This window comes from Thermobia domestica, chromosome 4 (assembly GCF_964235325.1).
Source record: "Thermobia domestica chromosome 4, izTheDome1.hap1.1, whole genome shotgun sequence".
Taxonomy (NCBI): domain Eukaryota; kingdom Metazoa; phylum Arthropoda; class Insecta; order Zygentoma; family Lepismatidae; genus Thermobia; species Thermobia domestica.
The window spans coordinates 174268780-174282782 of record NC_137457.1 but is presented as its reverse complement, the minus strand read 5'-3'; the positions used below and the strand labels follow the sequence as shown (position 1 = coordinate 174282782).

At 32.6% G+C, this 14003-nt stretch overlaps 1 protein-coding gene across 4 annotated transcripts in view; it reads right to left on the bottom strand.

The window, feature by feature from the left end:
• The window catches only part of LOC145683399 (hemolymph lipopolysaccharide-binding protein-like), a 561992-nt gene that overhangs the window by 67845 nt on the left and 480144 nt on the right, over nucleotides 1-14003 (bottom strand). For 3 of the 4 annotated variants that reach the window (XM_081754730.1, XM_081754732.1, XM_081754733.1), the window contains one exon: nucleotides 13396-13618. In XM_081754730.1, the coding sequence (XP_081610856.1) occupies nucleotides 13455-13618 (164 nt within the window). In that variant the 3' untranslated portion in view covers nucleotides 13396-13454. Of the gene's footprint in view, nucleotides 1-13395; nucleotides 13619-14003 lie in introns of those variants that run through there. The other variant, XM_081754731.1, reaches the window with a different exon arrangement.

Below are 14003 nucleotides of genomic sequence, written 5' to 3'. Positions count from 1 at the left end.
ATCACTGTTTATTAGTGGACAACAGTGACCAAAAACCTAAACTTCCATCCGGATACAGAACTTTCTCTGTGCCGTAAGAATTATAAACTTCTACTGTGACAAGAAAATCCTTTTTATCTACGGACAGACTCCCATTGACTTACCTCAGTTCATTGCTTACAGGTGAAAAACTCTTCTCGTATCAGTACAAACAAAAAAAAATTGGACAAGTGAAAAGACTCAAAATAAAAGGAATAGAAACTCCTTTCAAATCAGCGTTGTGAAAAATCATAATAAGATTGTAAACAATGTCAAGAGACTTTAAATATTTCTCCATATATGAAACAACTCAATTTCATTGTAATATCCACGATCTAACGGACCAAAAAAAAACATGGAAAGTTATTGTCTAAATGTAAAAATTAAATTTCTATTGTTTGGTCAAGTAAAAGCACAAGTTTGTTTTTAGACATCTAAAGAAGCCTATATGTGAGTATGGTAACCGAGTTTACACATTTTCATTCCACCATGTTAAAAACCGTAAGTTTTGGAACCCTCTGTATAGCTATCTTTTGGCAAACACCGAAGCTAAAAAGACAAGGAAGTAATTTATTAAATCCTCCATTGCACATTATATTTAACTGTGTTCAACCACAGGTCACCGTGACGTCATCATATAGAGTTATTCTCCGCATAACTAAATCCCTTACACTATGTATTTAAGATTTAATAACAGAAAAGTTCACCACAACGGAAACCGAGGCCGGTTATCAGTCAAGGCTAGTAGAAATAAAAGAAAGAACGGAACATACTTCCGGTGTGTTTTAAAAACATATCAACTATAGCTTATGTTGTGGTTAACTTTTGCGTTTAAAATCTATCCTATAAATCAACAAGATCCACTAACATGATGAAACATGATGTAACTTTACTTCGTAAAGTTACCTTTGTACCCGCAAAGAAATCCCTCTCGATTTCGGTGTGTATATTAAAAAAGAAAAGGAGACATAAAATATGTTAATATTATTAATAATAATAAGAATAGGAATACTAACAATACTAACCTATAAACTCCCCCTGACATTCCCCTCTAATTATAAAGAAACGATATGAAATCCCCTGCAAGAAACATGTCCTCTGGTATAGCAAATGTAACTGCATCCCTGATTATTAGGTTTTGTATCTGATATTGCCATAGGCCATTAGGGCATAAGCTAACACACTAACCATATCGTCAGTAGTTTAACCATTCAGACTCCCCCTTTGCTAACACAACCTCTCATGGATTCATGAAAAGAAGTCTAGAGTTGTTATATGTAATCCTTAGGTGTGCTAAAATGCGCTAATCGATTGTAATGTCTGTACGTTATCCGTATACGTGAATATCAATGTGTCTAGCGTAATGCATACCACACAGGATGAGAGAAACCAACTCGAAGGCGAAATAGCAATCAAGCTGAGTAGAAGTTTAGAAAAACACATGTACATACTATGATTACCCTGTATAGAACAAACCTATACAGTAAGTTTGTAATATATTACATTTATTGCATTATCAATGTAAAAGAGCAATAACTAATAATGTGAGATTCATTCTTCGATAACATTAAAATGAGTTTTAATATATTATGCGTATAGACGCACTTAAAACCTTTATTAAGCATTAAGCCACTGTTTTAATCGCTAGTTGTTAATTACTCAAGTTATTTTACCTATGCGATTTAATCATTTAATATGCAATCGCTTCTATGTTGCAAATAAATATATTACCAGATATGTAATGGAGTACTCAATTACTTTCAATACATTACAGGTTATAAAATCTTCACTTGATTCTGGAAAGTAGAGTATAGCCTATGATTTATGAAGTATCACTGGTATATTGACACAACATAAGAAATGTTGTTCACAAACTGTAAGGCACAACCCCGCAATAATTTAAAATTGGCAGGTTTGAGTGTCCTAGTCTAGATCATTGCATGTTTTCCCATTTGGTTTATAATATAAACAATGAGAACTACTCTTGTAATTTTATCGTTCATCACAGTCAAAAGTTAAAGCGCTTCACGCTATTCTTGTTTAAGTGTATTTAATGTTAAATTTCTTTCATTTATAATTGAATAAAATTAGTAGCCTGAGACAATCACATTTGACACGTATATCTATAATTGTACTCAGTACAGCAAAGACAATTGTATTTAAAAAAAATCAGTAAACTCACAAAATCTAAATTTTCTTTATAATACTAGAAGTTGTACTCATAATCGGTTCGAAGTCATGCTTAATAATATGGTTAGGAATTGGAAAAAAAAATACTATTGTGAGTTCATGCAAAACCTGTTGGTAGATATAAGCTAGAATCCATGACTGTAAGGTTTCATCCTACATAGTTTTAATCTACTAGTTTGTTAATGGAATTGAGTAACATTTATACGTACTATAGTCAGTTATGACACATGAAATATTACAATCACGCTCTCTTGCAGTTTAGTCGTGCATAATCTCCAAATCCCTCAAGAAAGTTTGTTTTTAGTTTCCTAGCGCCTGACGTAAGGCCAGTTCTATATTAACCCTTTAACTCCCAGCAACTTGCCTTGGACAACCGTTTCTGTACTTGAATATAAATGCCAGAAAGATAACTTTTGACATTTTTTTTTACTTTTTTTTACCGAGGTCGGCGGATAACTGTTACACAGTTGTGCCTCGAAGTCCTAAGCCGGACCCAAATTATGGGGCGAGACGCCCGCGCTTTTCAAATTGTGTGTGTAGTAAGGGAAAGAGAGATAGGGAGAACGGAGTCAGTCGAGGGTCAGATTGAATTAGTGACCTGATGCCTCATTGACACCAATCCACACGCATGTATTAGTGGTGGGACCCTAGCTATGATTTACTCAGATCACAGAGCTGGGTCCTAGATGCAATATTTAGGGAATACCACGAAAGCAATAAATACAGGAAATTTAATATGTAGTTAGAGTTAGGTGTAAAATAAAAATGTAAAAATAAATGTAAAATAGGAATTTCAATCCCGGCGTGATAGAGAAAAAATCATAGAAAAACCTAGAAGTCTTAACCACTATTGAGCATGCGCGTGAAGAAGTCTCTCCCATGCTCGATGAGGCTCGTGACGTCGCCTTCGAGCTACGTCAAAACTGGCAGAAATGCGTGGGACGAAACGCCTTTATAAACGAGGCTTGTTCGCCGCTCCGGTTGATTCTATAGTGGAACATCGACTAGTGTGTGTGCTCCCAAGACCCGGACGCTTAGTAGAACAACAGGTATGTGATAATTTTTTTCTAAGTTCCCCCTTTAACGCGAAATGAGCACTTTGAGAATGTTTGTGTCGAATACGAAGTCCCTTCAATTTGAGACCAAAATCCCTGTTCGAGAATTAATAGTTTTCCCTTCGGGCCAATGCAAGTTGCGATGTACGAAGTCATATCTCACTATATTCAATAAGTCGCGGTTTAACATAAAACCTTCTAGCACCCATTAAGTATTATAGGGGTTGTGCTCCCACTTATATGATATAGTACAACTTCCAAGTTGTAATTCCAAGTAACCGATTTTGTTAAATTCACCTGTATTTCTATTTTTATTTTTTTTAATAAAACGAAAAGTGAAATGGTCTCTTTGATTTAGTCAAGCTATCCCACCTAATTAGATTCAACTCACAGTCTTCATATGTTACCTGGGTTTCGATTCCTAGTACCAAGCTCTACCACTAATAGTGCACTGTCTCATCATCTTCGAACCAGTAAGCTAAAGACGTTTTTCGAGACCGAGGCTAAAAGGGAGTTGGACTCCGAACCAACTTTGTAATACTGGGTGGAGAGTGAAGAAGTGATCTCAATTACGATTTCACAAAAGAAAGTGTACACAATTGCTACGCCAATCTCAGAACGGAACAAAATATCACATATAACAATATATATATATATATATATATATATATATATATATGTATGTATGTATACTGTATACATATAACTGAACTAGACGGAAATAATAAGTTAGAAAATAATCTCATGAGTAAATAACAAAAATGGTTTGAAATGTATGTGTAATGACACTCAATGTGAATTATACTGCATTTAATACATCGAACTTACAAACAAACAAGTTTCTATTTATGATATTTACTGCCGTTTTCGATTTTGATTTTATGATGTCTTGGTGGCGTTGTTAATTGTTTAACTGTATCATACTCACAATGATCTTCGTCCGATCAACTCGTTCAGGATCGTCGTGGTCTTGGCGTCCAGTTTCAATCAATCACAAGAATTCAATAATAAGCACAATAGGTGATGATCCAGCTACCTTCATACGAATACATTTATGGTTGCACGATTTCCGTTCAGGATTTTACTTATGGACATTCCAAACGATGTGCAATTACTGAGTATATAGGAACGTAGTAAAGTATAATACAACAAAACACTGTACGACACATAACGTGAGAAACTTCACTAACTGAAACGCTACTGATGAGAGAGAAAACTCACTTCAACATTCAAGTATACACTTTTAATTCTCAAGTTAATATTTCTTTTCTTTTTTAATATTCAACACAAGTAAGGGATTCACTCTACTCAAACATATAAATTAAACTTGGAACATAACGGACGCGAAGGTCCGTCGGCTACGACTACATAAGGGCGAATAATGTTTTTCGTCCAACAAGCTTCCACATACAGTAAAGCGTGTGGAAAAGAAAAAGTCCCGCATATCCAGAACCAAGGAGCATACCAAGATTGTAGACATCATACGACAAGCCTCCCTGTTTGTTAACCATTTTGCAATATTGGAGCTAAACGCACCAACACATAAATCGGCATACCAAAATTATGAGAGATCAGCTTCGAGATTTTTCTTGCATATAATGGACTTGGTCAATTAAGTTCAAAATTAACACTATTTTTCCCATTTTTATTTACATGCGATAGATGGCCTTAGGGGGCAGGTGACAATGATGCAAGTCGGTGACCTAAACAAGAATTTTGCAAGGAAAGAAATCTTTGCCTTACTTTCCACACTTACTGTCTCCGGCCCAAAACACCGTGTTTAGGTTTCCTCTACAGAAAAAGGTGATTGCACTTCCATCACTTTGAAATTTCCACAACAAAAAATTGTTCAACGGTTCAATGGCTGAGAAGGAAAGGACTGTCTGATACAAACAGAACAGATCCAAAAGAGAAGAAACTGAAGAAAATATTAATTGGCATAGCCAAAAAGTAAAGCAAGTTGAAGCAAAAAATAAATTTGTACTAGAAAATTGTTGCAGACTGAAATCTTGGTAGTCACTCAAATCGGAAAGTAGTGACCCCTTCAGAACCTTTAATTTTTGCTAATGCTATGATTAGAAACGGAGAAAGTAGAATTTAAATGGTTCCGAGCTTTGGTATGAAAACAGATGCTGATTAAAGAATGTATCCATACACTATTGGCCTCTAATGCCAGTTCGTATGCGAACTCGATCTAATTATTGGTTAGTAGGAGTAACTCTAAACCTTCTCCCGTTTCCTTCCACTTTCTTCATTCCACCATTTCATTCATTACTCATCATCTCCGTCTCCTTTAGCCTAACCAGCATAAACATGGGACGTAAAACTCAAAGATTTCACTTCATTTATTTCAGATTCTGTCTTCCATGTACAATGGAAGAAAATATCAAGTAAGTGGTCAAAGGCATTTTATATTTTGAATTTTGTTCGTCACTGTCAAAAATAAATGTATCGTTGTGCCTTGTAGTCTGTATCATATCAAAAATACTAATGTCTGTCCTCATTCAAACACGCAACTCCTCTGAAAACCATATATACACATGCATTTAAAAAATAACTCTGGACTTGTGTTTTCAGAAACACTGTTACTTCATATGCATTCAGACCTAAAAACTCGATTCGTGACAACTATTTAATTTTAATGAATTTGATTCAAAATATCAATTTCCGATTTATATATGTATCCTAACTATATATAAAACTACATGAGCTGACATAAATTATTGAGCACTTCCTGTAGGGCTACAATGATTAAATTTGGCATGATTGTAGCTTTTCGGAACTAACCCACAGGAAAATTGTCAAAAGTGAATATTTTTAATTTTTAGGGGGTCTAAAGAGGGGATGAAAAATTTCCCCATGTTATTTAAATGGACCTTTTTTTGGACCTATAATCTCATGTCTTAGGTACTTAGAATTGGAATAGAAACTTGAAATTCGGTATGCTTGTCTTGGTATAAACATTTTCAATCCACCGTAGACTTTCGGAACCGTGGATAAACTTTTAACCCTCGCACTACCTAGGTATTTTTTGTAACGGTGACTACCAAGAGTGGCTAATTTGTGCCTACCTGTTAAGATTAAATATTTCACGCAAAACAAACTAATTAGAAGCTAACAAAAATCTACAGGGACAGAAAAACAGTTCACAGGATGAGACTGACAGCTAATTATTAAGCAGCCATGTAGGAGTAGGAATTCTAAATGTTAGTCAGATCTACAAACGGGAGGATACTTTGTGCCCACTAACCACAAAAATCAAACTTATGAGATACACTAATGTGAATATATCAAAACGAACAGTACATGGGATATGACTAATCTGCCTAACTAACTCTATGATCTATGGAGCACGGAGGTTCAATGCCGCGTTCACAAAAACTCTAAACTAACATCTATCATTAGCCAATTGGATCCAGTTTGTGCTTCGTAATCCTATTTCTGCAAGATCCATCTTAATATTAGCTACCCATGTGTACCTAGGTCCTTCTAATGCCCGTTTTCCGGTTGCTCGTCCAATTAAGATTTTAAAAACGTTTCTACTGTATTCCATCCTGGCTGCATGACTTCCCCACCTGAGCCTCATAGACTGGATTACTCTAATAATGTTGGATAACCGTAAACATTATGTAGTTCCTCGTTATGAAGTTTCCAACATTCCCCATTTGCGTTTCTCTTGGCTCGGAATATTTGTCTCAGGATCTCGTTCTCAAATACTCTCAATCTATGTTCTTTATTCCGAGTAAGCGACCATGTTTCAAAACCATAGAGAAGAACAGTCATCATTATCTTTTATATAATTTAAGCTTGAAATTCCTCGACAGAATTCGCGACGACAAGACATTTTGTATTGAATAATAACACGAATTCCCTGCTTTTAGTCGACATTTTTAGTTTCTTCGTGATTATGCTCTTCTTCTGTTAACACTGATCGCAGATATTTCAAAGTATTCACTTTATCAAAAGAACTATTTTATATTTTAACGCATGCATAATTTACCGTATTATAATCCCAACCAACTTCTATGTATTTAGTTTTCTCTGCATTTACTTTTAAACCCACGTCCCTACAAGCACTTAATAAGACATATTTATTTTTTGCTATTGCTCTCTTCTCATCTCTTATTAAAGTTACATCATCAGCAAACGCCATAACCTGATGAATCCCATTAACTCTAGGGCCTGCTTGCAATTTTGATTTTCTTTATAGCGTACTTCAGGACAAAGTTGAATAATAATGGCGACAAGGCATCTCCGTGTTTCAGGCCATTTTCGTCGTTAGAGCTCGCGGACAAAATTTCCCTACCCGGACATTATTTTGGGATTCATTTAAACATATCCTTATTAATCTAATTAGCTTCTTTGGTATTCCAAATTTTGTGAGAATGATGTATAATGCTTCTCCCCTAACAAAGTCGTATGCCTTTCTACAATCAATAAAGAGAATTTGGCAAATGGTAAATATTTGGTCGATAGTTGATCGATTTCGCTTAAATCCGCACTGATAATCTCCAAAAATTTCACCTCCGTATATGGCCAATCTTGCTAATAGAATGTTTGAGAGGATTTTGTAGCACGTTGACACAAGAGAAATACCTCGTTTATTATTACAATCGGTTTTGTCACCTTTCTTGTAAATTCGAACAATGATTGATTTTTTGCATTCTCGTGGCAATTCTTCCTTGTTCCAGATAAGAATAATGAGTTTGTGTATCTTGTTCCACAGCGTTTCGCCTTAAGCTAAAATTAAGTCAGCCGAAATTTCGTTACACCCGGAAATTTGTGTTTCTTTAATTTGTTTATAGCGGTTTCTACTTCTATTGGACTAGGTTCTTGAATATATGCTTCTGCGGTGTGTACGTCCATTTCCCCATGCAGATGAGTTTTTCTTCTTGTTAAGCAATTCGCCAAAGAAATCTTTCCATCTATTCAAGATTATATCTGTGTTCGTGATGAGTGTTCCGACCGCTTTCTGTAATATACAGGCACGAGGTTGATAGCTTTTCTTAAACTCGTTGATCCTCTTATACATGTCCCGAATGTTTTTATTTTTACTATTATCTTTAAATTCCTTAATTTTAGCTTTCAGAAAATCGCGTTTGTTCGTTCTAAAAGTTCTGGAAGTTTCCTGCCTGACGTCTAGGAAATTGTGTAGTTAAAACGACCGATCATGAATTACGTTAAATTGTCTTCTTCTATCTACTGAAAAGTGATCGATTTGATTTTGTGTTCTTCCGTCAGGTGAGGTCCAAGTATATTTATGAACGTCGCGATGTGGAAATTTTGTATTCTTCACGATAAGTTTTCTTAATGTTACGAAGACTAATCTGTCAAATTCAGAAAATGCGGGATAATGATATATTTTATACTGCAATATACTAGAGTACTAAATGTCAGTCACATGTCCTATCAACTGAGTGGTATTTTGTGCCCATCAAATTAAAATAGCATATTTTGTGAGACACGTATACGTTCAATTTGAACGACCTTAAGGTACATACCTTAGCTAAACATGTTGAGCAGTAAAATATTTCCTTACAATTTTAAACAAATGATTAGAAGAGCAATTACAAAAAATATGCTGAGGTGGGCAAAAAGTACCCCGTTGGTACTCGGACGGCTAGCCACTCCTTTCTCATACATACACTCTATTACTCGAACAAATACATGTGCCTATCTACGTGACCAAGATACAAAGAGATACTATACAGAGTCCTTTGCTACGAGGAAAATTTATACAAGAAGAGATAACACTCAAATCTTCAATGCTAATTATTAAGTAAATGTCCATTTACTTAACAGGGTACACCGTCGAAATACCAAACCTCACTTAATCAACCATAAACCCTTAGTGCATTTATTCACATAAATCCATAAAGGGCACTGCATCCTAATACTTCCACTAGAAATAATTTTCTTTGTTTTCATAATTACCTAAAAACTTCATATTTCCGATCTATTCCTAATAACTACTAACACTCCAATACATACATAAATTAAATACCGATATATCGTAACTAATCATATATTGTTTCCATTAATTACTGTTTATTTGCATATGAGAAGTTTTATATATTGCATAGAATTTCTATTACTGGATCGCGAATCCTAATCCCCATCATATTAGATGCTCACAAAATGGTTTGCTCGTTGCTACTATAATTACAAATGCTATTTTATAACAAGCACGTTTCATTATAATTTACTGCTTGTTAATAATCCTAAATTTGGTTTATTAAATTTTGTAACAACACTACTTCACACTCCTGCACAAAAACAAAAGAAATATTAACCATCCATAAACATTTGAGACCGAGCAACAAAGTGACTACATAATACACTGGCCTAACACACAAAAAACAGCTGTTCACAACTTAAGAGTGAAACGAAAGTTAGAAATCGAATTCTCGTGCTCAACCAAGGCACAGGAGTCCACATATATCTTTTTTATATATCAAATTAGCGAATTGTATTAAACTTAAAATAATTTAAGATAACAATTTACCAAGTTAATACAAAACATCTTTTCAGAGCTGAAATAAAATTTAAAGGAGATAAATAAAAAATATTATTTATTGCAGCTACTTATATAACCACTTGCTAAATACTGTTTTTGCAACAAGTAATTTTCACGTCTTACAACACTTTCTTTTAAACTAAAATCACTTATAGTCTGTTTTCGTACCAAACGTTGCGAAACCAAGAAGAAAAATCAATATGGAACAACCACTCTCTCTACTAATTAATTTAAATAACAAATACCGATGAGGAAAAGATAAAAGCGAGAGATGGGTTAAGAAAGTATTAAATATGTTATAAGATATTTTAGGAAAATATTCAAACTATAAAATGCATCTTCTAGTTCGAGAAGTTAGCTTAATAATAATTTAAACTCGACGTCTAGTTGTCGTATAAAAGATGGAACACCAGGAATTAATTCGAGAATTATCGAGACATTCAAGCTCTTTAAATCTGAACAGGCTATACATCAGTGTATGAAGAAGGCAGTAGGTGATTCATGAATTAGACTTATGTTTCATGAAACAACAAAAAATTATTCACTAAAATTAGATACTTTTATTTATTTCTTCTACTTTTAACTTTCGAAAGTAAGGGAATAAATACTGTACTAAAATTTTTTACATATGAGACGTTTAAAGTGTAGAATGCATATAAGTATTGGAAATGATAATATAGAGCTTTCCAAAAGCATAATAAACCTCATAGATTGCTAATAATGATTTAATACTATTTTTAAAAGAGTACCGTGTCTAAACATATAACTTTATTAGAAACTACTAAAATAGAGAAAAATGTGTTACTTTCTGGAAACTGAACAGTGAATTTGAAATGAATAAAATAATTATAGATGTTATTTGTAGACGCTGTAGGTTACAATATTATATCATATAGTATGAAATTTTAGTTGGTCAGAAAAATATATGATCCAAGGAACGACAAAATAGTATTAAAGTTTTAATTGAGTTATAGGATTTCAACGTTGTTATCCGCAACAAATGCCAATCATTTTCTCTTATAAAACGATGATGAAGATCATTATTATAATATATCCTGAAAGATTAAGAAAGTGGTCTACATTGCTTAAAGGAAGTCGACTTGGAAAAGAACGACATGAGTTGAAACCTGAACATAGAAACCATTACTGTTCAGTATGGGAATTTTGAGGTCTATTATCACTTTCGATTTACTTGGTATATGACAGGAGAGTCTTGTGTACGCATTTTAAATATATTACATGTATTGAGCCCATACCCAAAAAATATAAAAGATGCGTTCGTATAGAATAGCAAGAGAAATGTAAAGCATTTGGGATTACGTTAATGACCCTGATTCATACAACATTATTCATTGATGTATTAATAATGTAAATTTACTAAAGTTGGTATATTTGGTATCTTCATTAAATAAGCATAATAAAAATCCAGAAAATTAACTATATGATGTGCATGAAAAGAAATTTTCAAGTACATTCATGGTTAAAACGTATTGACAATCACTATTGCATTCAGCAATACATTTATTTCAGAAATAAACTTGCACAATATTCGTAAAATAAAATCTTATTAAATTAACCAAAAGGAAATCTAGCTGTTTGTATGGAAAATCAATAGTGGTCTGTATACTACATTTCGTTTCAGTATTTTGTAAATTGATTGAAATTGATAAACACGGCACATTCAAAATCATTGAATATTCGTTTTATATCATGATCAGTTTAGATAGTTGAAGATGACTTTGCTCCACTTGAGAACGAAGTAAATGTATATTTGACTTCATATTTTATTCATACTTATTATTAAGGATTAAATTTAAATGTCTTTTTTAGAGCGATACGCTATAAAGATACTGCTTACGAAAATGCAAACTATTTGTTTCAATTCAAATTTTGTGTAGAAGTTTAATCTGTGAAAACTGAATCTACAGTTAGCCAAGAATCAACGCCAAAAACGAAACTTTTTGTTCATTTTTCATATTCAATTGAATTTATACAGTAGGATGAAAATGGTAATATAAACGACCATTTTAATACTATAATTATTGGAATTTTTTTAGCCCATTGTAAAATTTGTGTGTCTAATTATATACTGAGAATAGTTTACGACTCCAAAATTAGATCATATGCAATAAATACTAGAACTTTCGCATCACTGTCGTCAGATTTGTGCAGCCACTAATCCATTCAAAAATTCAAGTTTAAGTTCAATATTGATATTCATTTAATTTTTGCATTTGCAAATAGTAGGTATTCTACATTTATTTTAGTTTGTTGATTTAAACATCGCAGTTGTAAAATCCAGAGGCATGCGTCCTAAAAAGGTCACCCTTATATGGCTACGAGCTATGTAGTCTATAATCGCATTGCTGAACTATTCAAAATTTAAAAATTCTTGATTAATTATTACTGCCATTAGTTTATTGGGCAATGCTAGGATAATTTTTACATTTACAAACTGTAATCAACTCTGAATATATTGAATGAAGCAGCTTATTGTTAACTTAATCTAATAATCTTGAATAAAAATGTTTTAGTTCTACAAAAGTAACTCTCAATGTGGATATTACACTGTCATAACTAAGCTAAACAGAGAAATGTTTGAAAGTTATTTTTCTAAATCAGGCTATACGGGGTTGCGCAAGCACATACGTCAAATTCGAAACTGAATTATGTAGTACTCAATTTCTAAAAATCAAATAATATTACAAAGAGTGTTCAGTATTATTGTAACTGCGTAAATATGGCATAGTGTATTAATATACAATTATTTGTGAGTCATACTAGATTTCGCAATATTCAGTTGTATTGTACAATATATTTCTGTATTTGCATAACATCTGTATTTACAACACTTGCACAAACGTCTTTTGAAGTTCATGTCTGAACATTACCTTTAAAAATGCATATGAGGATAGTAAATTCTTCCTCACAAAAGAGTGTTAAATAGTTATAATGAGCTTTGTGACATATAGTTGTTTTCCTCAATTTTACTGAACTTTCACCAATGCATTTGTATAATACCTATGTTGGTTTATAGGCATAAGTTTCATAATTTTAATTTAGTACGTAATTTTGTCTAAAATTGGTTAAATTTTAAAAAATGGCCCAGACTTTATACTAGCACTGTATCGTATAATGTATTTATAATCTGTCTTCATAATGATCAGCTAACATTATGATCATACTTATTACGATATGTGTTAAGGTAAAAGTCTAACGCTTTAAAAGCTATACGTTTTAATGGTACACATAATTCTGTGTATAAAAATGCAAAATATAATGTAGATGTAGATGTGGATATTAACAAATTGTGATTGTGAAAGAAACATGATTGCTCGGTATAGAAAATTATGTTCCTTTCAAACCATAAAATGAGAAGAAGAAATAAATTTTAACTCCATTAGGTTTTTCTATAATATTTTATGATACATGAAAAATTTATTTTAAAACTAACACTTTTCTTAAATATTTGAACATAGAAATTGAGACCATCTGATGACGTTTCCCCAAAAATAATATATTCTTTTAGATTAAAATATTTTTTTGATATTTAATTAATACTAATACTATACTAAATTTCTATGAATTATGACAATAGTCATCAATAATTCCAGGTTTTAAATTACATTAAATTTTATTTGCAAATAAACGTATTATGTTGCATACTTTGAAAATCACCATAGTTCATATTCACAAACAAAGTACAATTCTGGATAACAATTGACATCGACTAATTTTTTGTCAATTCTGTGTAGAGCGCCACAGTGTTCAATCTCTATGAAATTATCAGGTTGTTCGTTACTCCATTTTGCATATCCAGTTGATTTCAATGGGTCACCTACAAGAACAATAAAAGACGAAAGCCATATTTTGTAGGGTACACTATTCTAATAGTTAAGACAAGAACAAAGTTGTATAATGCATATATAATGTAATATTCGATGTTAAGAGAATCTATATTGATGTTAAAATGAAAATATTTTAAAATATTAAAATATTAATATTAATAACGTTTAAAAAATAAATGATCCGAAGTGTGAAGAGGCGGCATATGCTAATTCATATTTCTCTTTATGGTAAAGGAAGCGGTTTAACTGAATGTAAGGAATTAGGTGTGATTTTGGTTATAAAGTCATAAAAAATATTATATTATAGAAAGTGATAGTTAACAATAACAGACAAGCATTCCATTACATATCATGCAAGAGGACAATGCAATATTT